We start from the raw sequence: 23,146 nt of genomic DNA on the forward strand, positions 1-23,146 counted from the left end.
GAGTAAAATTTGAACATTGGAAAACAAAGAAACCATTCCATTGGAATATTGGAAAGAACTCATTGGAAGTTGTAATGTTTTTATTTTACAATGCAAAAATTATTAAATTTTAAATCGATTAAGCACTTTGGCGCAAGATGTGTATCAACTAGCAAGTTTTTCCTCGAGTTTAATACACGACCGAGCAAGAAGCTCCATTTCTCAAAGAACCCTGTGGTATGTTAAGCAATAACGTTCAAAATTCTTGAAATTCATTCTTGATCTTTCTTTAGGGACTTTTTGGGATACAAGAATTAAGAGGATATGAAGGATTCTATCTTTTAAAAGAACAATGTATTTCACGTACAGATGAGTTAATAGCAGAAGCGATATCAAAGAAAAGAGATCGAAAGATTGTTGAAATTTTTGATGAACTAAGCGATTCTCTATGTAAAGTAGCAGATTTAAGTGAATTCATACGATTAAGTCATCCACAAGCTAATTATTCACATGCTGCAGAAGATGCCTGTATATCGATAAGTGGAATTGTTGAAAAATTAAATACACACAGGGAATTATTTCAATCATTAAAAGCAGTTGTGGATCACGGAGATAAAGTTCCGACTACAGACATTGATGATCACGTTGCTAAGCTATTTCTATTTGATTTCGAGCAATGTGGAATTCATTTAGAGGAAGAAGAAAGAAAGAAAGTTGTACATTTAAATGAATGTATTTTATATCTTGGTCAACGATTTATGAGCGGTGCTGTTCATCCTAGGTCCTTAAATAAAAATATCCTTCCTGAAAATGTTCGACATCTATTTTCGATAGACGGTGATAAAATCTTAGTTTCCGGACTTTATGCTGATTCTCCAAACTCAATAGCCAGAGAAGCGGCTTATAGACTTTATTTATATCCAGATCCACATCAAGAGGAACTCTTGACTGATTTAATTAATAGCAGACATGAATTAGCAACAACTTGTGGATTTTCAACATATGCCCACCGAGCACTTAAGTCATCAACTATGGAGAATCCGGAGAATGTAAAAGAATTTTTAGATATATTAAGTGATAAGCTACGACCAAGAGCACAAAAGGATTTTGATATAATGCAGAAAATGAAATTATCTGATGGAGGCTTAAATTCACCACTTGCTGCATGGGATACACCATATTTTACATCGAGAATGAAGAACAAATATTTACAGATTTCATCGCAGGCCACTGAATTTATGCCATTTTTCAGTCTCGGTGGATGCATGGAAGGGTTTAATAACTTGATGAAATCGCTTTTTGGAATACGACTTGAAAATACGGAAATGGAAAAAGGTGAAAGTTGGGCTGATGATGTCTATAAACTATGTGTAATTGATGAAAACAACAAATTGCTTGGGCATATATACTGTGATTTCTTTGAGAGAACTGGAAAACCTAATCAAGATTGCCATTTTACCATTCAAGGAGGAAAAAAGCTTCCAAATGGAGAGTATCAAAATCCTATAGTCGTTGTAATGCTTAATTTCAGTCTAGGAAGATGGAATCCTCCACTTCTAACACCTTCCATGGTCGATAATCTTTTCCACGAGCTTGGACACGCAATGCATTCAATGCTAGGTAAGTTTCCGTTATTAAACGGTCAAAATGAATTTCAAATTTGTTTTTCGTTAAAAAATTGAAATTTCAATAATCCGTTATTTATTCAAAATTACAGCAAGAACAGAATATCAACATGTGACTGGTACCAGATGTAGCACTGATTTCGCAGAAGTACCATCTGTTTTAATGGAATATTTTGCAAGTGATCCCCGAGTTTTAAAAACATTTGCTAGACATTATCAAACACAGGAACCAATGCCTGATGAAATGCTTAGAAGACTGTGTGCATCTAAAAATGTATTTTCAGCAAGTGAGACACAACTTCAAGTCTTTTATTCAGCACTCGATCAAGTTTACCACGGCTTACCTGAAAATCATCGTGAAAATACAACAGATACGTTGAAAATGGTACAGGAACAATATTATGGACTTCCTTATGTCCCTCAAACAGCATGGCAACTTAGATTTTCTCACCTCGTTGGATATGGTGCTAAATATTATTCATACTTGTGTTCACGGGCAATTGCATCATGGATATGGCAAGAATATTTCCAAAAAGATCCGCTTAATCGTGAGCAAGGTGAAAAGTATCGTTATAATTGTTTATTGTACGGTGGTGCAGTTCCGTCTAGACAACTAGTTAGTAACTTTTTAGGAAAAGAGGTATCAGCTCAAAATTTAGCAGATAATTTAATTAATGAAATTGATGAGCATCAGAAAAATATGAAGATATAGAAATGGACAAAAAAGTGTAATAAAGAGAAATAAAAAGACGAGCAAGTTCCTTTTAATGATTCCTTGACGAGTTTCTTTATGAAATTCCAATTACAGACAAAAGAAAATCTACATTACACAATATCATCTAGTTTTCCTTATCAATTCGACATTAACAGTAATTATTGAGGATTTATATTTATTTTTTCTTATTTAAAAATTACAAAAGTCCTCGTGTTATTGATCGAGGGACTTAAGCGCATTTTTGATCCAGCGATCAGTAATTTGAAACAAGTTTACAAAAATGCACAAAAAACTTCAATCTTTTTTTTTTGTTATATTCACTCAAATAAATCGGTTTCACTCTTTATGCGACATAATTATATTGATTCTGATTATCCTTATCACGTTCCATGTAATCACGATCAATCAATGATTCAATTCTCTTCTTCAAATCCGCAGGCTGAAATTAAAGTATACGAATTAAGTTCAAATTTCAATTAAACATTTTTCTCAAAGACTCACCTTAACTGGAAACGATAATTGTTTATAAAGTTCACTAATTAGCAAATTATGGCTCAACGTCTTCCTCATCTTCATAATTCTGACGACAGCGGCATCAATTTGATACTGACGATCTTGGTAAACTCTTTCTTCTGTTGCTTTCTGCTCCTCATTCTAAAATATCCGCATATTTATTAGTCAATAACTATTGGGTACATAAATATGATCTAAAAGTCTTACCGTTTCCTTCATTTGGATGGAATTAATCTTAATTCTGAATAATTTAGCAGTAAATTCATTGTTGAATTTGAATCTATCATTGTCTTCAACCTCACGACTTTTGGGGATTTTTGTTAAAACTCTTGCTTTACCGCATGCCAAGGACTGTAATGTTCTTCTCAGTTCTCCGTCCTTAAAAAAATTTAGTCATATATTAGCGTTTTTTACAGGTTTTTAAAATTTCAAGATATTTAACGGTTTTCAAAAATTCAAAATAAATTTAACGAATTTCAAAATTTTAAATTTCCTTAAAAAAATTATTCGTTAAAATTTTGAATCTTGAAAGATCGTTGAAATATAAATTTGTATTTTTTGACTTACAACACTAACCTCAATGTTAGTGGCCTGTAAAATTTCCTCAAGACTCATTTCGTTGCAGTCATTAAAAAGCAAAAGAACTAAAGATTGGAATAAAGACACTTGAAGATCCTTCGGTCCCTGATCGAAACGTGCTTTTAAGACACAATGTCCCAAAGTAGGTTGCCATTGTAATTTTCGTCCGCTATGTTTTGCCAAATAAAATTTCGTGAATACATTTTGATACTCAACTAATTGAGGCGGCATATTAACTTCCATTACGGGATATGTTGGCCAATAACCCATTGTCAAAATATTTACAGTCATATCGATTCCAATTGCATAGAATTGGGCAAGATCCTTCGAATTTGCATTTCCTTCAACATATTGTCTAAAAGCAATATTTATGTCCTTACTAAGTTCCATATCTTTAAACATTCCTTCAAGTTTTGATGTAAATCCACCACCACATTCTTGTTTTAATTTTGAAAGCATACTCTTCTCAGCATCAACACTTGCTGATTTACCGACAAGTAATCTTTTGGCTAAATCTTTCTTGTAGAATGCCTCAAATACATCCTTGCCATGAATAAAACGGAAAAGTACCATAATTTTATCAAGAATTTGTTCTAATTCTTCTTCTGTGGCTTCTTTATTTCCAGCACGTAACTTCATATCGACATATTTTGCAATCAATTCAGCAGGCTTATTCGTACGTTGATTAATAAAGTATTCGAAAGCTTCACGTAAGCTATGTGAAAACTTTTCATTACGTTCAAAACAGTTACAGACAATATAATCCATTTTGTCTTTAAAGTCCAATAAGTCTTGTACCATTGTTTTGTCCTTTTCTGGATCAATAACTAAAGTTTTTCCTTTTGTTTTTATGAATGCATTAAATGATGTACATAATTCAATCGTGCCATTCTTAACACGGCTAAATAATGAATAAAGCAATGAGAGATCAGCAACACGATTTTCTTCCAATAATTGATCTAATCCTTTCTGGAGAATACCAGTAATATGCTCTGCAATCAACTGTCGTTCAATTGTAAAGATCAGCTGCAATTTTGTACATTGATCTAAATAATGAAGTAATCTTTCATTTTCTTCAGCTAGACGTTTATCAACATGCTTCAAATATTCAGGAACATCAAGTTCCTGCATCTTTCGTTGTCCTTCAGCTTGATAAAGTTGTTTTGTTGCTATCAAGAATTTATTCTCAAATGCTTCTTTGTAAATTTGAAGATCCGAAAACATTCGCAAAAGACTTTTCAATAAAGTTCGGTCGACTGTCTCGCCATTTCTTTCCTTTTCAATAAGCATCAAAATTCCTTCAACAGTTCTCGACTGTACTGTTGAATTTGTAGCAATATGATCACGAAATAATTCTAGACCAAGATCCCTAAAATAAATCAATTAAAATTAATAAGAGTTCCGCGTTTAAATTAATTAATTTGGTATTACCAGATTGAATGAACTGTTGGATTTTGCAATACATATGTACGATCTAAATATAGAAATATACTACGAATCATAATCATCTGTTGGCAATGAAATTGCCAGCATTCATTAACCTTCTTTAGATACAGCTGTAATGACAAATATATTGATTATTATTATTTTTGCATCTGACAGAGTTGTCGCCGGACTTACCAATTTATCTATTCGTTCAGCAAGAAATGGTCTGATGTTTGCTTTTACATGATTTTCTGCTAATCCTGTCAAATTAACATAAAGTTGTGAATCCATTTTGTGACTACACATATTTTCGACTGCCTGATACAATTCTTCTAAACAGTAAGTAATTGGAGTCGATGTCTGGATAGCAACAACTGCTTCTTTAAGTTTTTGCCATGTATGTTCTTGATAATTTTCTGGTAATGATGGCTTGCCTTTAAAAACAGAAACAGAGCATAAAAAATTTGTATCCAATGAAAAATTTCAACATTGACATAATGATCTAAATACTTGAAATAAATAAAGCATGTTGAGCACTTACTTTTAAAATTTTTAATTACAAGCTTGCGTATATCTCCTTTTGCATTTGACGAATTTCCTCGCGAAATTGATCCATTCGATGCAGATAATGGACCAAGTGATGAAAAATTCGACTTCCGTCTATCATCTATATCCATTTTATTCACATCCATACTGTTTGATTCTTTTAGTTTGGTCTCTTCGATTAATTTTATACGTTTTGCTTTTAAAATGAAATTATCTCGTTCGTTCATATGCAAATCATTAGATCTCACTGTATTTCAATAAAAAGAGTCTTAAGGAAAACTTAGATGTATTAATTAATGCAGTTTTCAACGATTTAAGATGTTAATTTAATAAATTTAATTTCTTTATAATTCGTATAAACTTTACAAACTTCCAGGATTGAACTTGCTTGATCTTATACGGTTTCATACAAAAAATATTGGAAACTAATTGAACTTTCCAATTCACTTTTGAACTTTCCAGTGTTTCCATATGACTTTAGACGATTTGAAATAATAACAAAAAACAATACCTAAAAAAAATTTCTATTCCTTTAAAAATGTCAAGGATTGTGAGATTTGTGAAATGGATAGGGAGAAATCCAAAAAAGTCAATATTCTTCGGTGGAGTACTATCATACGGTGTAAATTGGATGCATCAAAAGTATCAGTAAGTAGAATTATCTCAGTATTCTTTGAAAAAAATAATAATTTTTTTTTAAAATTACTAGAATTGCAAATGTAATGAGAGATTACTGCACTGAAGCAAAGAAATATGGAGAAATGAAGGCATCAGTTAATACTAAGTTGAAAAGAGTGATGGTCATTTTGAATCCAGCTGCTAATAAACGAAATGCCGAAGAGGAATTTAATGAATTTTGTGCTCCAATTCTTAACATGGCTGGATATTTTATAGATATTGTAAAAACTGAATCGGACTTACATGCTATTCGTCTTATGGAAGAAGAATTAAAAGAGCAATATGATGCTTTTATCATAGCAGGTGGAGATGGAACAATTTCTGAAACTCTAACTGGATTATTAAGAAGAAACGATGAAATATCATCAAATTGCATCATTGGAGTTCTTCCACTTGGTCAGAACAACCAATTTAGTTATATGTTTGTAAAATCAGATACAAATATGAGAAATAAGGTCGAAGCTGTTAAAGCAAAGGCGGAAGCAGCTCTAAATATTGTTAGAGGAAAGACACAAAAAATAGATGTAATGAAAGTTGAGCTGATATCTGACAATGAAGAAGAAGCCAAAAAAGTTTTTTATGGCGTTGGATCAGTTTTCTGGGGATCATTCCATGACATCCTTCGTAAAAAAGATAAATATTGGATAACTGGATCTTTAAGAAACTATACAGCATGTCTATTCAATGGACTGTTTCCAAGAGACGGTGTCAACTGGAATTGTGAAGCAAAGATGATTTATTCAGCACCATGTGAAGGATGTTCAAATTGTTATGAAAAACCTGAAAGTAAATCACAAAAGTTGCATAATTCACGTTGGTGGTCAAAATTCAATTCAACGAAAGAAGTCGTTCCTGAATATTCAAAAGTTCTTAATCCACAATGTCTAGAATCAGCAGAAATTGATATCAATACATCAGAATTTGCGATAACAACGAATATTCAGGACGGTAAATTGAATGAAACCTCAAAATTAAATGTCAAAATTGGAGATACGCCTAGTAATTATGGATTTAATTACATTTGGGAATCCTGGAAACGAGTTAACAATTCAAAGTTTTTAGATCTTCCTAATTCTACAAATTTACAATCCAGACAAGTAATTTTACTTCCAAAAGAAGACAACTCTGAAGATAAGCAGGAAAGCTTCTTTTCCATAGATCATAATATATTTGAAGTACGCCCAATTAAAATTACATTACTGCCGAAAAAAGTCGATTTCTTTGTATCATAGATAAATATTTATTAGGTAATGGCAATAAATTGATTAGCTATTGACAGAAAAAAGATAAATTACAACTCTAATTGTGCTCGAATCCAATCAGCATGGTGGGAAACGTCTTGAATTAAATTAGGTTGATTTCCATCACATGCTTCCAATTGTCCAGCAGATTGAATTCCGAATACAACATTGTTGACGATAAATGGTGATCCATTGTCTGATACACAATTCTTGCCTGAAATGGCCTTTCCGCAAAATCTTCCTTGATATTCTGTAGTCCAACTTATGTTTGGATATGCTTCGGCACATTCAGCTACATTAAGAACTTTAAGTGGCAATTCTTGCTTATAAGATGCTGCATGATCATCTTTCCAATCAAGTAATCCCCAACCATATGTATTAATTTCAGTTTCAGCAACGAGTGGATTAGCAGGCAATTGTGGATAAGTTATGTAAGTTTTAGGAGTAAAGGAATCAGGCATTTTGATCAAACCGATATCATTTAAGTGATGAAGATGATCAAATTGTGGTGCAAGGATGAAATTTGCACTGCTGACTCTATAAATTGATCTCTTGTCCTCAAATTCATCTCTCAATTTGTTAGCATAGACATGAACATTAACAAAGCTGGTTCCAAAAATACAGTATGCACTTGTCAGAACAAAGTTAGGGGATATTAAAGAACCAGTGCAAAGGTTCTTCTTCTCATAAACAATATATGCTTCCAAAAGCACTAAGTATGAAGAATCTTCACGTTTTGAAGTAACTCCATTAGCTCGTTCCTCAATCACTCGACAACCGCGTGATACAAAAATTAAACAAAGTACGAGAAATACAATTTTCAACATTTTAGGTCTTAATCCGTCCACAAACTGAAGAAATTTTATGAGCAATTAATTGCTTTTAATCATTGCCAGTTTTAATCACTCCTAGAGCCTCTTTAAGTGCTTTAATCTAATCATGTCGATTCTTCTCAATCTTTCTTTAATTTTGCCTGATTGGTTTTGTCAAATAGTAAACAGTATACAGCACGAAATGAGTAATAAAGAATTATCACAACAAATGAGATCCAGATGATGATATTGATGGATTTTGACGTAAACCAGATAATTTCAAGTAGCCAATTCACGCGCTCGGAATTCATCTCTTCTCGATGTTTTCCTAACTACTACTAGAATGTGTAGTCACAGAGATAAAAAAAAAATTGGAACAGCTTTATTATTATCTCATAGACAAATTTAAATAAAGCATTATTATTCTGAGCAGATAATGAGCTTCTTAACGACTTCCTATATTGTACTTGAAAATGGGTGGAAACAAAAAAAGGTAATATAGATAAAAAATTATGACATAATAATCACATTTGTCAAGTGCTGTACGTATCAAAAATAAATAAATGGAAAGAGAAACGTGTTTGTACAGAAAATCTGTGAATATTTAGCACCTTTTTGTAATGGAATGTGCCTTTTAACATTATTTTGAGTTTGTGACCATGAAGCACTTACACACTTTCTAGAATAACTTGATCACTTTAATTTTTTGTGAACAATATAACGGTTATTTTTAATTTGAATTTGTTTCGTTAAATTTAACGAAGTTTCGATGACTTTAAATGATGAAAATTAAATTGGTTTCTAAAGACTTAAAAATCAAGTCCAATTTATTACTCGCTTTTATGGTTATTGGTTTAATCGCAATGATAAGCTAACAATCAAAGTCAATTCCAAAAATTATTGGATTTCGGCATTTTCTTTAATCCAACTAAGATGATAGAACACATCTTGTACCAAATTTGGATGATCTCCATCACAAGCTTCTAACTGTCCATAAGATTGAAAACCGTAAACTATACCATTGACCATAAAAGGGGATCCATTGTCTGATACACAATTTGTTCCTGAAAGTGCTTTGATGCAAACTCTTCCGTATGCTCCATTATCCCAGAATAAATTAGGGTATGCTTCGTGACAATCAGCATTGCTGATAAATCTAAGAGAATATTCTTGTTTCAAACCAGCTGCATGATCATCTGTGTAGCTCAAAAGTCCCCATCCATAGGTTTTTCCTTCAGTTCCAACAACAAAGTCAGTTGTTGGTAAGTTAGCAATTTTTAAGTAATCTTTCCAGACGAAGGTGTCAGGCATTTTAATTAGTGCTATATCATTAAAGACATCCTCATGTTGTGGGTCCTGTGCATTCCTGATTATCAAATTTTCTTTTTCAATTCTATAAATTGAACGCTTATCTTCAAATACATCCCTTAATCTGTGAGCATATACATGAACATTAACAAACATAGTTCCATTGACACAATGACCAGTTGTTAGGATGTATTTTTGAGAAATAAAAACACCACTGCACAGAACTTTTTCGTCAAATGTGATAAATCCTTCTAATAAAACCAGGAATGAAGTATCATCACGATCAGTTGTTACTCCATTGGCTCTTTGCTCAATCACTCTACAACCGTCAGAGTAATAAATTATAAAAAATACAAGAAGCACGAATTTAAACATTTTTGGTCACAATCCGTCCGAAAACTGAAGAAATTTCTGTGATTTCTCATTCTTTTGAATGTTTTTAATTGATATCAATTTCAATAGATTAAGAAGTTTTATTACTCCTGCCAATTCTTATAATCTAATCACCTTTCAATTGGTAATCAATTTTAGTCGGTATTTAATTCATATTTAAGCATGCTTTCGAAAACATTGTGTACTTCTAACGGTCATTTTGTTTGAATGTTTCAAAATCGTTCAGTAATCTAATGAGTTCATGTTAGTTCAGTTCGTTTTGAATTTTTTAAAATCATTACAAAATTTGAACTTTTGAAAAACGTTGTAAAATTTGAAATTCCTTTGGAAAGCATGTTCTGAAATACCATAAAAATGTGCGCTGCAGTCATGCGTTCCTTAATATTCCTCAAGTATTCTTTATCGATAGATATTTGATTTCTTTATAAATGTAAAGCTTTTTATTAAGTAAACAACATTGAAAAAAAATACAATAAATTAAACATTACAGCTTAAATTGCTTGTTGCTGCATAAACATCACATTGCCCCTTTTTATTTAAATGATTTTTTAAGTGATCTTTACGATTAAAGCCTCTCTGGCACTTTTCACAGTGAAATAACTTTTCTTTCGTATGTAGACGCAAATGAATTTTATAATTCCGCCTATCTAAAAACGTTTTATTGCAGAATGAGCATACAAATGTTGTTAATGATGAAGTATGCTTAGCTCTATGTAGAGTCATAGAATTGTATGACTTGAATGCTTGATTACAAATTGGACAATTGAATGTCTTTTCGGGATTTTCATGCTTATCAATATGTGCTTGGAACCTGTCTTTTTTGAGTGTTGTAAATCCACATCCATAATGGCATTCAAGTGGTTTCTTGACATTATGTTCTCTCGTCATATGGGATAACTTTGTTGATCGATGACGAAATTGAGCACCACATATTTTACATGAAGTCATTTGAGACTTATTAATAGATTTACTTGTTTTTGGTTCTTCTTCTTCTTTGTATACTGAATTATCGCTGTAGTACGTCTCTTGAATAAATTCACAATTTTCCTCAATATGAGCAGTTTCAAAGTGCTTTTTAAGTGAATCTTCACGCATAAATCGAATATTACACATCAAGCATTTCCAAATTATTTTATTGCTATTTTTGGAACTTATGTCTACATGCCTTTCCAATTGGTCAACATTATAAAAGTCTTTTAAGGAATTTGAGCACGAATGAGCAAATTTATGATTCTTATCATTGCAAATAGTTTTATCAGTTCCATCATGTACTTGCGTGTAATGTTGGAGAAAATTTGCTTTATTGGAAAAGGCAGTATCACATTCCTCACAAATGATGATAAATGATTCGTTAAGATTAATTGCATTAATTACTTTTTCCGTATTACAGTCATTCATGCATTTCGTACATTGGACAAGGCTTAAATCATTAATTGCCTTAAATTTACATTCATTATAGCTTTTCTCCACATCATTTTCGAGCAATTCGATGCGATAATCAAGAAAATTATCATCTATTCCTAAGAACTGATTCTCAATTTCAGCATTCTGGCTTTTTATGTGAATTAATTTTTCCAATTTTTCTTCATTATCTCGGATCTTTTGCTTAAATTCGTAGATGAACAGCAAGTCAGTTTCACAATTTGTACATATTGATGAGGTGCAAACGGTCTGTGAAGATGAAATTTTAAACCCCGTACAAAATTGGTAAATGTCAGCATAAAGCACGTCGTTGACTGAACAATGGAACATAGACTTTAGTATTTTTTCTTTCTTAAGGCACATTCTATTTATAAATATTGATAAGAATTAATTTTTTATTAATAATTTCATTCTTTTATTACATACCTGCAGATTTTTAAGAGATCAATGGATTCACTTATGATGTCATCGCCTCTTAATTCCATTTTATAAATTATTTATGTAATTATCACAAAAAGAATTAAAATAAATTAATTAAAACTTAAAAAATAATTAATACTGCAGGAAATAGTAACATGCCAGCAGCAGAATCGAGTGATAAACCTTGAATGATTAGTTTGGAAAACATCAACAGATTCTGGAATACTGGAAAGTCCACTGGAAAGTTCAAAAACTTCCAGTTGTTTACAATTGGATTCAACATTTGCTCAACAAATTTATTTAAAATTAAGCAAGTTCTAGTGATTTTTTAAGTAAAAAAACTGCTGACAAATATACCTGACTACTTGTACATCCAGTTCATAAAGCAAGACACCTCGAAAACATCGTATTTCCTACAAAAATAACAAACCGGCAAAAAACGATCAAACGGACCAAAACATGAAAGAAAACATCCAGAAACAGCTTTATACAGTCGTTACTAGCCAAGCTGTATCCGAGAGTGGACGTTTCTTGTATGCCTGCAGTACTTTTGGTGATATTGCAAGCTATAAGTAAGTTTTAAACAATATTTCAATAATTCACTGTATCTTCATACAATTTAATTCACAGCATTGAAAAAATTACGTCCTGCATTGAGAATGTCAACAATGAGGACATATCAGATCCAATTTCTGTATTCAAATGTCCAGAAACGCCAATTTCATTGAATGTTCATCGAGACTTTTTGATTGTTGGAAGTAAGAATGGATTGATCATTGGTTATAAAACAACGTCTGGAATAATACAACATAAATCGTGGAATATACAACTTCCATTGTCTCCTGAAAAGATTGATATTAGTGAAGTAAGCGATTTATGGGTTGACAGTGAAAACGAGTTCCTTTATGCATCATGTGGATCTGACATTTTTCAATGCTCTCTTGACAATGGAACAGTTTTGAATAAATTTGAAGGACATGAAGATTTCATTCAATCAATTCATGGATGTGAGCAGAATTTAGTAACAGCATCTTCTGATGGTACTGTAAAGTTATGGGATAATCGTACCAAAAAAGCAACATTCTCAATAAAACCTTCAGAAAATAAAGAAATTAGTAGAACTCAGTTTGGAAGTTGGATGGGAAGTGCTAGTATTTCCAAGTCATGGCTATCATGTGGTGGCGGTCCTAAACTTGCTGTTTTTCATCTCAATCAAGTTACAAAACAACCATTTCAAGTTTTTGACTATCCAAGTTCAATTCACGTGACAGATTTTGTGGATCTTGATAATTTGCTTGTTGCTGGTGGAAGTAACCGAATGGTACAGTATTCATTGAATGGAAATATGATATCGGATATAGAAACTTCAGGACCTGCAGTTTATTCAGTAGTTTGGTACAAGAATCAACAATATAAATTTTTAAGTGCTAGTGGTGCAAGCAATAACATTGATGTGTCCATAAACTTCACATATAAAGATGCCACACTTAATTTTTATAAAAAGACATAAAGTAGGTAATATAATTAAACTTTTATTTTCATTTTTTGGTTACATAATAAAATTAAAAAAAAAAAAAGATACAGAAAGTCAATTCCTTTTTTATATCCTACAAGAATTCAGTTGCAACGGAACTGGGAATGTAACATTCACTTCCATCTTTATTCTTAATAAAATACCATATTTTATCTTCATATTCTTTACATGCTAGCAACCTTACAACATCACCCTTCTTGACACTTGTATAATCGGACGTAAAATCGTCCGTAATTGCCAATAAGATCTTCCTCTTTGAACTCATATTTACATTCAGTTTCTCTTGATTACATCTTGTTACTTGAGCCGTTGGTTTTAGTTCTGCATATGCATGATCAATTATTTTTGGCTGACTTGCGAGTAGATATAGACTATCCAAATATTTCTCACTGCACGTTCTGGTCGGATTTTTTCTCTTTAATTTTGGCGTTTGACGTCCTTCACTTCTAGCACCACTGCGATGTAATTGAATTTCCTTTTCTGAATCCGTTAGATTTCCGCACGGATTTGGAAAAATGTCTGTGTTTGTTTCCCAGCAGTTTGTTGTCATTGACTGTGGTCTGTGGATGGAAACATTGTTAAATATTTTTAAATCTTTAAATTTTTAATCCGAGGATTAAATTTTTTAATCCCAGGATTAATTCAAAAGATTAAAAAAAATTGGAAATTATCACACGATCAATAGTTTACCTTTGAATAATTCCGAGCGGCAAGCATGCATGAAAATTAACATAGCCCTCTTCGCCGTGAGGTGTTTGCACTGGATTAAAGAAAAAAATTAATTAAAATGTTTAAATGCTACACGCATTCAATGTTATTTACCGTAAAGCCAATTTTGATTTTTAAATATTGAATTAACAACCATCCCAAGAGGCAGCGATGTCTCAACTTGACGTCCGGTTCGAGTTTGATAAAGAATGCTTGCATTTGAGAGAACGACTGGTATATTAGCTGGATTACTTAATGAACATTTCGAGAGAAATTCATTTACATTGTTGATGTTATATCCAAATTTTGGTGATCTTTTTCGACGATATCTCTTGTACCGTCTATTAACTCCACTGTCGCTTTGTGCAGAAGTCACATAAATTGACGATTGTTCTGTGTAATTACCCTTTCCCGTTAAATTTACTTGACTAAGTGACTTTACTTTCGCACAATCTGTAAGACGGTCATAATTACTGTCAGGACTATTGCGCTGTTTACAGCAGGTCTCGTGAAATCGTTTAATTTTCTCACTCTTTCGTGACTCATCCTTCTTCTTTTCTTCATTCGGTTTTTTCGTGTTACGAAAATCATTTAAATTATTATCACTCACATATTTCTCGCTGAACAGCTTCTCATTTGACTTTGAAGCCTTCTTAAAGAGAACCTTCTCGTTTGGCTTTACATTCCAATTAAATGATTTGATTGAATTTCGTGTATCTTGTTGTGCTTGTTGCTCCCTCAATACCCATGTGAGTGATATTTTTGGTCTTTTTAAGCTTACATTTTGTCCCATTGTCTTTGATGAATGATTTATACTAGTAGACTCTTTAGCATTTGGCAATCCAACTTCATTATGAAGACTCAAATTGGATATTAATTCATCGATCTCTATGTAGTCCTGTTCATCATCAATAACAGGCAATGATTTACAATTTCTAACGAGATCTGGACAAAATAGATCTTCATCTAGTGGAGAAATGACAACATATTACTTACATTTTAATTTTTAACGGTTTTTTTGAATTTGAAAACTAACGACTTTTGAAAATTCAAAATGAACTAAACTGAATTGAAATTCGAGAACTACTGAACAATTCAAACAAAATTTTTCAAATTTTAAAAATCCGTTATAAAATTTTTTCTAGTAAATCGAGTAAAGCACAACATTCCAATCTCAGGAATGCAATTGTGTAAAGCATTTTCTTACCTAAAAGAATCTCATTTTTAACTCTCGGTGGATTCCTATACCTCGGTCTTAACTGATCATCTGAATCACTATCAGAAACAGAAAGCCGACGTCTATATTCTTCAATGCGAGATCGCACGTTAGCTGCAGGGTGATTTCTTCTATGCGGAATAATTTTTCTCGATTCTGTTGCTTGATTATATGGTGGTGGCGGTTCACGACTGAGAAAATTTATTGAATTGCTATTCAAATACGCAGCATTATTTGGCAATATTATTGATTGGCGATGATGAATGTGACTTGGTGCTGTTCGCAATTGATATTCATTTCTGTTTGTCGAATTGTTGTTTAAAGCTGATAATAATCAAAAGAAAATAAGAAGAAAATTTTAGAAATTTGTGAATATGATTTTTATTAATAGTTTAGTTTATTTAAATGTGTGATTGAGGAAGTTGCTTTTCAAATCGATTCTTGAGAATTCTACAAGTTGTTCTAATTTTATAAAAGGAGATAGTAAGTAAGGCTATTGTAGTTGAATGGAACTTTAATTAGAATGATAATTGCTGCTAAATTCTCATTAAAATTGCTGATAAATTGTTGTACTAAATCTAGCGGTTTTTAAAAATTCAAATCTTAACGGATTTTAAAAATTTAAATTTGAACTTTAACGGAAATTTTTAGAAATTTAAAATTTGAACTTGGAAAATTCAAAAATAAAATAAACGTTGAATCAATGTACCTAGTTCATATGAGAAGGTCAGCACAGAATTCAATAAAATAAAATTATTTTGATGAAGTGATAGTGAATTTCTTTTCTTAGAAAACATGAAAAATTACAAGCTATTAATTTCATCCACAAGAGCATCATCATTACAATATCTCCTCCTTTAAATAACACTCTCGATTGTTCATAATTTATGATTCTTATTTTTTAACATTGGAATTTTATTCGATTTATAAGAAAAGAAATTCCTTTTCCTATGTTTTGCCTACTGTTATTTCATCGTTCGTTCCTCAATACTCTTTAACTAATATTCTTGTGTAATAAACAACAACAATAACAAAACTATGAACAGAATCATGATTAGTATAACTTGACTACTCCTTATATACCTATGCTTTATTTATGAGCCATTCCTTTTGAAAACGTAAGAAAAATGTGTATTAAGAATTTTTCTTGAGCAGCCAGTGAACAAGAAGTCGAAAGAAAATTTCAAATCAGTAAGGTCATTTTATTAATTATATTCAGTGAAACGATCTTGATGAAATGTTCTATTTTAGAGTGGAATATAATTAATTCCTTATAAGCCGATGAGAAATAAATGTGCATTATAAACAAGTCAATATGCATGAACGATTTGAATCCAAGACTTGAATGAGCATATTGCTATAAAATTTTAACGGATTTTTCCATTTTAAAATGTTAACGGTTCTTTAATATTTGAAATTGTTCTAGGTCAATTTTTGAACTAAAAATTTTCAAAAAATTTCTTAACGAAGTTTATGATTGATGTGATATTAAAAATTATGACACAAAACATCGTTAGCGACTACTCATCTCTAGAATATCAAAAAGGTGAAGCATAATATACTCGCAAATTATTACCAGAATCATCAATTTTAATACCCATATATCTTTTTGCATTTGCTTTTTCGAAGCTTCTTTTGCCTTAAACATTAAAACGCCACACGATATCAATGGAATTATGCTTCTTGTCTTACGCTTATTTTTCCTTTGTTTTCAGATTTTATGCATGGTATACAAAACAGACCACTTAATTACAATTTTCTGAGCAAAAAAGAAAGAAGAAAAGAGCTTCTTTAAACTCTTTCACAGCCATATAATTTTCACAATGAATTTTTTTTTATCCAAACTTAAATGATTTCGTGAGAGATTATGATTATTCGGTAGCAATCTGCTGAAATTGTGTGGGATCTTTAAAATTTAGACTCGTTTTAGCGTGTTTTTTGTTGATGTTTTTGTGCCTTTTGGATTAGTTTTTCCATTGATGATTGATGTTGTTTGTTGAATTAAATTTTATGTAAAGGTCAAAAATTTAACGATTTCTTCAGTTTTAAATTTTCATCAAAAATATTTTAAATTTTTGAAAACCGTTAAACATTTGAATTTTTGAAAACCGTTAGAAACTAATCAAATTAAATTCTATTGAAAATGCGCGATTTATTGAGTCATGCAATGCTTTCAAAGCAGTTCATGTTTCAATTATATCGTTTGTGAAGTTCATAAATGAAAATTGAGCGTGTGAACGTTTGCTTCCTTTTGAATTTTATTAGAGAAAATAATAAATGATTTAAATTAGAAATTATATTTCTCTATTTAACCATCTATGTCATTGAAATGAAGACAATCTGTCGACATCTGAAGGAATGTAGGAAATTAAAAAGTAAGGTTAAAAAGTAAATTGATGCATGATGATATGAAACATGCAGTTCAACATTCATCTGTCACTTCTTAACTATGAATTCATTTTTTACTCATGCTTGCTTTCATAGATATCATATCAAGAAATGTAAAGTAGAAAGGCAGACAGTAGGAGAGAGAGGACAGACATACTCTTAATATTTATTTATATATTCATTGATATGAGACGGTAGGAAAGTGCATCAGTGCAGTTTTAATGAAAATATGGACTGTAAATGATCACTTTGGATGTGTTGCTGTATCTTGTCTAGAAAATATTTCAAATGCGCTTTAAAAATCCAGCATGGTCCATAATTTATATAAAAATATTTCAAGCTAGGTATACGATTTGAACCAAATGATAAGTATGATATACCAAATGCAGGCAAGATTTTCTCATTTACTATTTCTATTAATATACTTGTTAAGTGTCAATATTTCAGTTCCAATTTACATTAAAAAATTCTTTCAATTTATTATTATAGAAGCGAGATGTTTAAATAAATGATAAGCACAATGCTGATAATTTAACTATAAATATTTTTTTCAATTGACAATTGTTATGACGGTATGCTAACAATAAAATATTTCTACTGTCCGACCTTCAGTCGTAATGATAATCAAAAAATATTATTAATCAGAATTCATGAGTTATGAACAATTTATGACGTAGAATGACAATAATTTTGCAGGTTGACATAATTATATTATATTTGTTTATAGTGGACAGGCCTTAAAAATGCAAACATTGATCACGTGTAGTGTGTCTTTTATAAATATTTATAATTCTTGTGAAACAATGCATGCACATTTCTTCTTCTCCAACTGAATAAAGTGATCACGGTAGAAAAAGATGAGAACGAGTCTTGTAAATCAGAATGCACAAAGACAGATTATCTTGTATTTGAATGTTTTTCGAGTTTATTTTCATCTCTTAAAGGAGGAAAAAAAATTCTCTCTGGTTTTTTTTTATTCGCCATTCATATTTCACAATTTAAATAGACTGAAATAATAAGGAAATGCTTAAAATAAATCAAGAATACCTCATAAATTAAATGTCATTTAAAAATAAACATTTTAACGGAAAAAAAAAAATTCAAAATTTCTAAAAAACCCTACAACAGATCTTCAAAGTGTTTCAAAACATCTCAACAGTTTTTCTTATTTTCAATCAAGAAATCATTGAAATTTTTTAAAAGTTAAAATTAAATTAATCAATCAAAATGAATCACCGGTAAATCAAGTGGAATTAGTGATTAATTAACGATAAGCATTGTTTTAATAAACAACACAAGGAGAGCTATAAAAAATATTATTGTACTTAATTAAACAAAAGAAAAATATGTTTTTAAATACAATATGATCATTGAATAATATTTTTTTCAAATTACGAAGACATTTCTCATTCTTAGACTATAGAGCACATGTCACATGCTCAAAAATTCTCTTTTTCATTTATAATGCTGCACATCTCAATACGCAAGTCCGAAGAAAATTTATAAAGTAGAATTGGAAATATGAAGGAACTAATGCCTAAAACGCAGTTTGTGGTGCTGTATTTGACAATAAATTGGCATGTATTTGCTATTAAAAACACATTAATAATATAATATGAAAGAATTTTAAGATCCAGATGTATGATACAGAAAAGATCCAGTATGTATTGTAAATGCAGCCAGCCAATGTGATCCTAATCATGTGTGTAAGTGATGCTCACACTGAAATTTCCATTGAACATTTTATATACGAAAAAAGAGGGTTAGTAGAAACAGAATACTCACGACGAAACAAATGTGCTATACAATTTTTTATTCAGTTCCCTCTTATCGAGAGAGAGAATTCACATATTTTGTTAGTTTGCGCCGAAAAATCGAACATTGCAGACAGGAAAAAGTTGCATGGAATATTTTTTTATAAAAAATTACAGCAATTTCCACTTGAAAATCTCATTGTGCATATAATATTACAAGTAAATAGTTGTCAGTAACCAATTTAACTAGATGTCATATTAATTCAAGCTTAAAATTTATAGAATTCGACGATTCAGAATGGTTTACGATGCGGAAAAACATGAACCGATACGGTAAGTTCGGATACGACGTAAATTTTGTGTGTAAATTTTTTATAAGGATGATTATTACATATAGGGATGAGGATACGGAAAATGCGATAGCATTAGTGCCAAAAAAGACAAAAGACGGACAAGAGCAACAGGATGAAGATTATGATCCATATGTAAAGACTTATCACTATAATTTTATAAACATCCTGAATTAATTTTTTTATTATTTTTTCTAATCAACAGAAACATCGTAATGTGCCTCATCCAACATCGTGAGTATATTTTACACGTTGACAGACAAAAAAATATTTTTTTACGTTTTTCTCTGTCGGCAAATAATACATCGATGTATTATGCTATGTCTTTTCTCACTGTTCTTTACTTTTATTTTCATCATGATAGGAATTCAGAGACTCTCGCTCATTTATTAAAAGGGTGTCTCGGTACCGGCATCCTTGCTATGCACGAAGCGTTTAAAAATGCAGGGTGGCTCAACGGATTAATTAGTATGGCACTTATAGGATTTGTTTGCACCTACTGTTTTCAAATTCTTGTCAAATCACAATATGTTCTATGCAAGAAACATCGAAGAGCGATTTTATCATATCCAGAAAGTATGAAACTAGCCCTTCAACAAGGTCCGGCAGCTTTAAAATGGATCGCACCAAGTGCCGTACTAATTACGGACGGATTTTTAATTATTTATCAACTTGGTGTATGCATTTGCTATATTGTATTTGTCGCCAAAAATGTACAGCAAGTAAGTGACATAACTAATTCTATAATTAATCTCAATTAATCTTAATTGCAATTATATAATCGTAGATTGTCGAAACTCATATTTTTGAAATGTCTGTTACAACTGTGATGTTAATCATGTTTTTGCCACTTTTGGCTATTAATTGCCTTAAGAATCTCAAAGTTCTTGCACCATTCTCGAGTGTTGGTATGCATCATTCAAAATTCTTAAAATAATTTAATTCCAACACTCTTAATTTATCATTTCAGCAAATATTGTCACATTCATTGGCTTAGGATTCGTTCTTTACTACGTATTCCAAGATTTACCAGAATTAAAATCAATTCCTGCATTCGCGCCTATTCAAGGATATCCTCTATACTTTGGAACGGTTCTGTTTGCTCTTGAAGCCGTTGGTGTTTTTATAGCTTTGGAAGCGAATATGGAGAAGCCAAAGAATTTCGGTATGTACTTTATTAATTTTTGTCTAATGATGGTATGTGACATTTCTATTGATTCAATCAATTAAATATTTAAGGGTCATTGATAGTTTGATTGAATTTTTGTACCTAATTGATTCTGACGAGACTTTTGGTCTCCAAATTCTATTGAATTAATTTTTAAATTCTACAAAGCCGTTAAATTTTCAAAAATGATTGACCACTTAAAATTCAATAGAAATATTCAGTGCCATTTCAACAAAATACAGCAAAATTACCATAACACAAACGTATAATAAGGATGATGCAATACGTCCTTTCCATGAAATCATACTAAGGATATTTTTTTCTCCCTTCCTTTTAGTTTCTAAATTCGGCGTTTTGAACGTTGGAATGAGTATCGTAACATTGCTTTATGGATTCGTTGGTTTCTTCGGATATCTTAAATATGGAATTGCTTCAAAAGACAGCATTACATTGAGCCTCCCAAAAGGAGCTTTGTACGTACAAAAACAAATTTAGAATCGTTGTGCAACAAAAACAGTTGATAACTCACAAATATTTACTTTTGTTATATTATGTCATTATTATCGCAGGTTGCCCGAAATAACAAGAGGTTTATTTACTTTTGCCATCTTCATATCATATGCGCTTCAATGTTATGTGCCGATATCAATAATATGGGAGAATTATTTCAGTGATGACATTAAGAAATCGGACAAAAGTGGAAGATATTTGTATGGATTGAGAATTGTTACTACAATATTTACGTTCCTTGTAGCTGCTGCTGTTCCTCACCTTGGATTGTTCATATCATTATTTGGTGCATTCTGTCTTAGCATTTTAGGATTGGCATTTCCAGCTATCATGGTAATTATGACACAATATTTAACAATAAGCCTTGTTACTAATTTGGTGTAATTTTCCAGGAAATCTGTGTCTTATATCCAGATAAATATGGTCCAATGAATTGGCATTTGTGGAAAGACTTGGCGTTAGTGATATTCGCATTTGCAGGACTAACGAGTGGCACATACGCGTCAATGAAAGATATTATTGCGACATTTTCAAATACAGCCACACAATAAAACATTTTATTACTCAAACAATATTTATCGATGAGCTCTATATGAGCTAGTAGATGATTGTTATTCAATATTAATTTGAATAAGAAGAAAAAGTTTACGTTTAAACATCTGTGCTCAAAGCTTATTTATAAACAAAAAATAAACGTTTTTTTTACAATCTAATGATGCAGATATGGCATTAAATGGATTTTCGCATGGCAACTGCATTAAGTGTTCATTTTGACTATAATTAACAAAGTTTTTTTTTAGAATTTATCGCACGATTCTGAGTGCGTTTTTAGAATCCGCAAGCGGAACTAATGTACTAATTCTTTTATGCTTGGAAATTTGCCAAAGAAAATTGCATTTTCATTGTCAGGCTTAATATTCTTTATGCTGATTGTTCTATAAATTTATAGATTTTTCATTTTTATACAATTCTAAAAGCTGTAATAAACTCCTTTTTTAAAGCAGATTATGTTTTGATATGAAAAGAACCAGAACATTATAGCTTCATCATATATAGCATATAGCAAAAAATACGATTATGAGACTTAATGTATTGAGCTTAATGATGCAATAAAATTCATATAACAAGAAATTCATTTACGGTAAATTTAAGCCGTCTCAATGCTGCTGTCGAGCGTTTAATTTATCATGATAAGAACAAGTAAAGTGCACATCCAATTTACTGCTCATCATCAGATCAGCTGAGTTGAATGGAGTGGGTTTTAGTTTCACTTGTTGCTTCATATTATTGCATTAAGCATTTTTATTTTATTATTTTTTCACTTGTTTTGCTCTCTTTTGTCCATTTTCTTTCCTTCAGATTTCTAATTAAGATTTTAAATTGCTTTTTTAACAAAATGCACATGTATTAAGTTTCACATAATGAACTTTTGTTCTTCTACTTCAGCTTTTTATTTTTGAATGCCCTCTGCTACGTGTACACACGTTCGTACACAATCATTTATTATTGATTAAGAAAAATCAACAGTTGATGATGAGAATGTAACGAAAAAATTGAAAGAAATTGATTGAGAGAAAGAATGGAAATTTAAAATTCAAAGAAGCATATACAGATATGTATATCGATTACATTGTTGCAATAAAATTATCATCATTAATTTTCAATTCGTTCAATCATGCTTAATATACTTATTGTAAAAGCCTTTTCTTATTCAAACAGTTAGTTACTATTCTGATGTTATAGAAAATTTAATAAATCCATACATATCTCAATTATATTCTATGAATCGTTTGTATTTTGTAACAATAGTTGCCTATTGAGCCTCTAATAAATGTATAGTTGGTAAAATAGATGGTTTTAGC

General features: G+C 31.0%; 8 protein-coding genes across 11 annotated transcripts; 3 read left to right on the plus strand and 5 right to left on the minus strand.

Moving 5' to 3' along the window:
- The first annotated feature begins 67 nt into the window (after window positions 1-67).
- LOC139094413 (mitochondrial intermediate peptidase) lies at window positions 68-7,351 on the plus strand. Its single transcript, XM_070645451.1, has 5 exons — window positions 68-216; window positions 273-1,599; window positions 1,697-2,313; window positions 5,873-6,030; window positions 6,092-7,351. The coding sequence occupies exons 1-5, from the start codon at window positions 91-93 to the stop codon at window positions 7,290-7,292; spliced, it is 3,429 nt and encodes a 1,142-aa protein (XP_070501552.1). The 5' UTR covers window positions 68-90; the 3' UTR covers window positions 7,293-7,351.
- On the minus strand, window positions 2,363-5,755 carry Cul4 (cullin 4). Of its 2 annotated transcripts, none has more exons than XM_070645906.1 (7): window positions 5,378-5,755; window positions 5,032-5,270; window positions 4,843-4,967; window positions 3,409-4,780; window positions 3,040-3,210; window positions 2,821-2,973; window positions 2,363-2,758 (listed from the first exon to the last, which is right to left on the minus strand). In XM_070645906.1, exons 1-7 carry the CDS (start codon window positions 5,607-5,609, stop codon window positions 2,663-2,665), a joined length of 2,388 nt encoding a protein of 795 aa, XP_070502007.1. In that variant the 5' UTR covers window positions 5,610-5,755; the 3' UTR covers window positions 2,363-2,662. The 2 variants fall into 2 exon arrangements, with proteins under 2 accessions (XP_070502007.1, XP_070502006.1); XM_070645905.1 differs by having other exon boundaries at window positions 3,400-4,780.
- Window positions 7,277-8,892, minus strand: LOC139094743 (brachyurin-like). The gene has a single exon (XM_070645907.1). The coding sequence runs from the start codon at window positions 8,126-8,128 to the stop codon at window positions 7,352-7,354; it is 777 nt and encodes a 258-aa protein (XP_070502008.1). The 5' UTR covers window positions 8,129-8,892; the 3' UTR covers window positions 7,277-7,351.
- Window positions 8,893-9,010: 118 nt separating this feature from the next.
- LOC139094414 (brachyurin-like) lies at window positions 9,011-9,796 on the minus strand. The gene has a single exon (XM_070645452.1). It carries the CDS (start codon window positions 9,794-9,796, stop codon window positions 9,011-9,013), a length of 786 nt encoding a protein of 261 aa, XP_070501553.1.
- A 475-nt stretch (window positions 9,797-10,271) lies between these two features.
- Window positions 10,272-11,825, minus strand: LOC139094663 (zinc finger protein 660-like). The gene is made up of 2 exons (XM_070645791.1): window positions 11,663-11,825; window positions 10,272-11,600 (listed from the first exon to the last, which is right to left on the minus strand). Exons 1-2 carry the CDS (start codon window positions 11,719-11,721, stop codon window positions 10,292-10,294), a joined length of 1,368 nt encoding a protein of 455 aa, XP_070501892.1. The 5' UTR covers window positions 11,722-11,825; the 3' UTR covers window positions 10,272-10,291.
- Window positions 11,826-11,912: 87 nt separating this feature from the next.
- thoc6 (THO complex 6) lies at window positions 11,913-13,227 on the plus strand. Its single transcript, XM_070645296.1, has 2 exons — window positions 11,913-12,228; window positions 12,287-13,227. Exons 1-2 carry the CDS (start codon window positions 12,116-12,118, stop codon window positions 13,164-13,166), a joined length of 993 nt encoding a protein of 330 aa, XP_070501397.1. The 5' UTR covers window positions 11,913-12,115; the 3' UTR covers window positions 13,167-13,227.
- On the minus strand, window positions 13,169-15,437 carry LOC139094283 (uncharacterized). Its single transcript, XM_070645295.1, has 4 exons — window positions 15,106-15,437; window positions 14,013-14,864; window positions 13,881-13,950; window positions 13,169-13,750 (listed from the first exon to the last, which is right to left on the minus strand). Exons 2-4 carry the CDS (start codon window positions 14,689-14,691, stop codon window positions 13,264-13,266), a joined length of 1,236 nt encoding a protein of 411 aa, XP_070501396.1. The 5' UTR covers window positions 14,692-14,864; window positions 15,106-15,437; the 3' UTR covers window positions 13,169-13,263.
- An 86-nt stretch (window positions 15,438-15,523) lies between these two features.
- LOC139094282 (proton-coupled amino acid transporter-like protein CG1139) lies at window positions 15,524-22,430 on the plus strand. Of its 3 annotated transcripts, none has more exons than XM_070645294.1 (10): window positions 15,524-15,597; window positions 19,539-19,589; window positions 19,654-19,741; window positions 19,812-19,840; window positions 19,971-20,328; window positions 20,394-20,514; window positions 20,577-20,771; window positions 21,112-21,247; window positions 21,344-21,617; window positions 21,677-22,430. In XM_070645294.1, the coding sequence occupies exons 2-10, from the start codon at window positions 19,555-19,557 to the stop codon at window positions 21,833-21,835; spliced, it is 1,395 nt and encodes a 464-aa protein (XP_070501395.1). In that variant the 5' UTR covers window positions 15,524-15,597; window positions 19,539-19,554; the 3' UTR covers window positions 21,836-22,430. The 3 variants fall into 3 exon arrangements, with proteins under 3 accessions (XP_070501395.1, XP_070501394.1, XP_070501393.1); XM_070645293.1 differs by lacking the exon at window positions 15,524-15,597 and adding an exon at window positions 19,316-19,475; XM_070645292.1 differs by lacking the exon at window positions 15,524-15,597 and adding an exon at window positions 19,339-19,475 and having other exon boundaries at window positions 19,525-19,589.
- Window positions 22,431-23,146: the final 716 nt, after the last annotated feature.

The sequence above is a fragment of the Chironomus tepperi genome, unplaced genomic scaffold (assembly GCF_022539635.2).
Source record: "Chironomus tepperi strain 1889 unplaced genomic scaffold, CSIRO-AGI_Ctep_v1 contig_354, whole genome shotgun sequence".
NCBI lineage: Eukaryota > Metazoa > Arthropoda > Insecta > Diptera > Chironomidae > Chironomus > Chironomus tepperi.

Bases quoted from the DNA above. Each gene is read 5' to 3' on its own strand.
- LOC139094413 (XM_070645451.1), top strand. From the start codon at position 91: ATGCAAAAATTATTAAATTTTAAATCGATTAAGCACTTTGGCGCAAGA. The intron at 217-272 runs GTATGTTAAGCA...ATCTTTCTTTAG, and splicing joins ATTTCTCAAAGAACCCTGTG to GGACTTTTTGGGATACAAGA. The intron at 1,600-1,696 runs GTAAGTTTCCGT...TCAAAATTACAG, and splicing joins CGCAATGCATTCAATGCTAG to CAAGAACAGAATATCAACAT.
- Cul4 (XM_070645905.1), bottom strand. From the start codon at position 5,609: ATGAACGAACGAGATAATTTCATTTTAAAAGCAAAACGTATAAAATTA. The intron at 4,968-5,031 runs GTAAGTCCGGCG...TTGTCATTACAG, and splicing joins CTGAACGAATAGATAAATTG to CTGTATCTAAAGAAGGTTAA. The intron at 2,974-3,039 runs GTAAGACTTTTA...CGGATATTTTAG, and splicing joins CCATCCAAATGAAGGAAACG to AATGAGGAGCAGAAAGCAAC.
- LOC139094743 (XM_070645907.1), bottom strand. From the start codon at position 8,128: ATGTTGAAAATTGTATTTCTCGTACTTTGTTTAATTTTTGTATCACGC.
- LOC139094414 (XM_070645452.1), bottom strand. From the start codon at position 9,796: ATGTTTAAATTCGTGCTTCTTGTATTTTTTATAATTTATTACTCTGAC.
- LOC139094663 (XM_070645791.1), bottom strand. From the start codon at position 11,721: ATGGAATTAAGAGGCGATGACATCATAAGTGAATCCATTGATCTCTTA. The intron at 11,601-11,662 runs GTATGTAATAAA...ATTTATAAATAG, and splicing joins GATCTCTTAAAAATCTGCAG to AATGTGCCTTAAGAAAGAAA.
- thoc6 (XM_070645296.1), top strand. From the start codon at position 12,116: ATGAAAGAAAACATCCAGAAACAGCTTTATACAGTCGTTACTAGCCAA. The intron at 12,229-12,286 runs GTAAGTTTTAAA...TTTAATTCACAG, and splicing joins GGTGATATTGCAAGCTATAA to CATTGAAAAAATTACGTCCT.
- LOC139094283 (XM_070645295.1), bottom strand. From the start codon at position 14,691: ATGGGACAAAATGTAAGCTTAAAAAGACCAAAAATATCACTCACATGG. The intron at 13,951-14,012 runs GTAAATAACATT...TCTTTAATCCAG, and splicing joins AAATCAAAATTGGCTTTACG to TGCAAACACCTCACGGCGAA. The intron at 13,751-13,880 runs GTAAACTATTGA...TTCCATCCACAG, and splicing joins CCGCTCGGAATTATTCAAAG to ACCACAGTCAATGACAACAA.
- LOC139094282 (XM_070645294.1), top strand. From the start codon at position 19,555: ATGGTTTACGATGCGGAAAAACATGAACCGATACG. The intron at 19,841-19,970 runs GTGAGTATATTT...TCATCATGATAG, and splicing joins AATGTGCCTCATCCAACATC to GAATTCAGAGACTCTCGCTC. The intron at 20,515-20,576 runs GTATGCATCATT...TTATCATTTCAG, and splicing joins TGCACCATTCTCGAGTGTTG to CAAATATTGTCACATTCATT.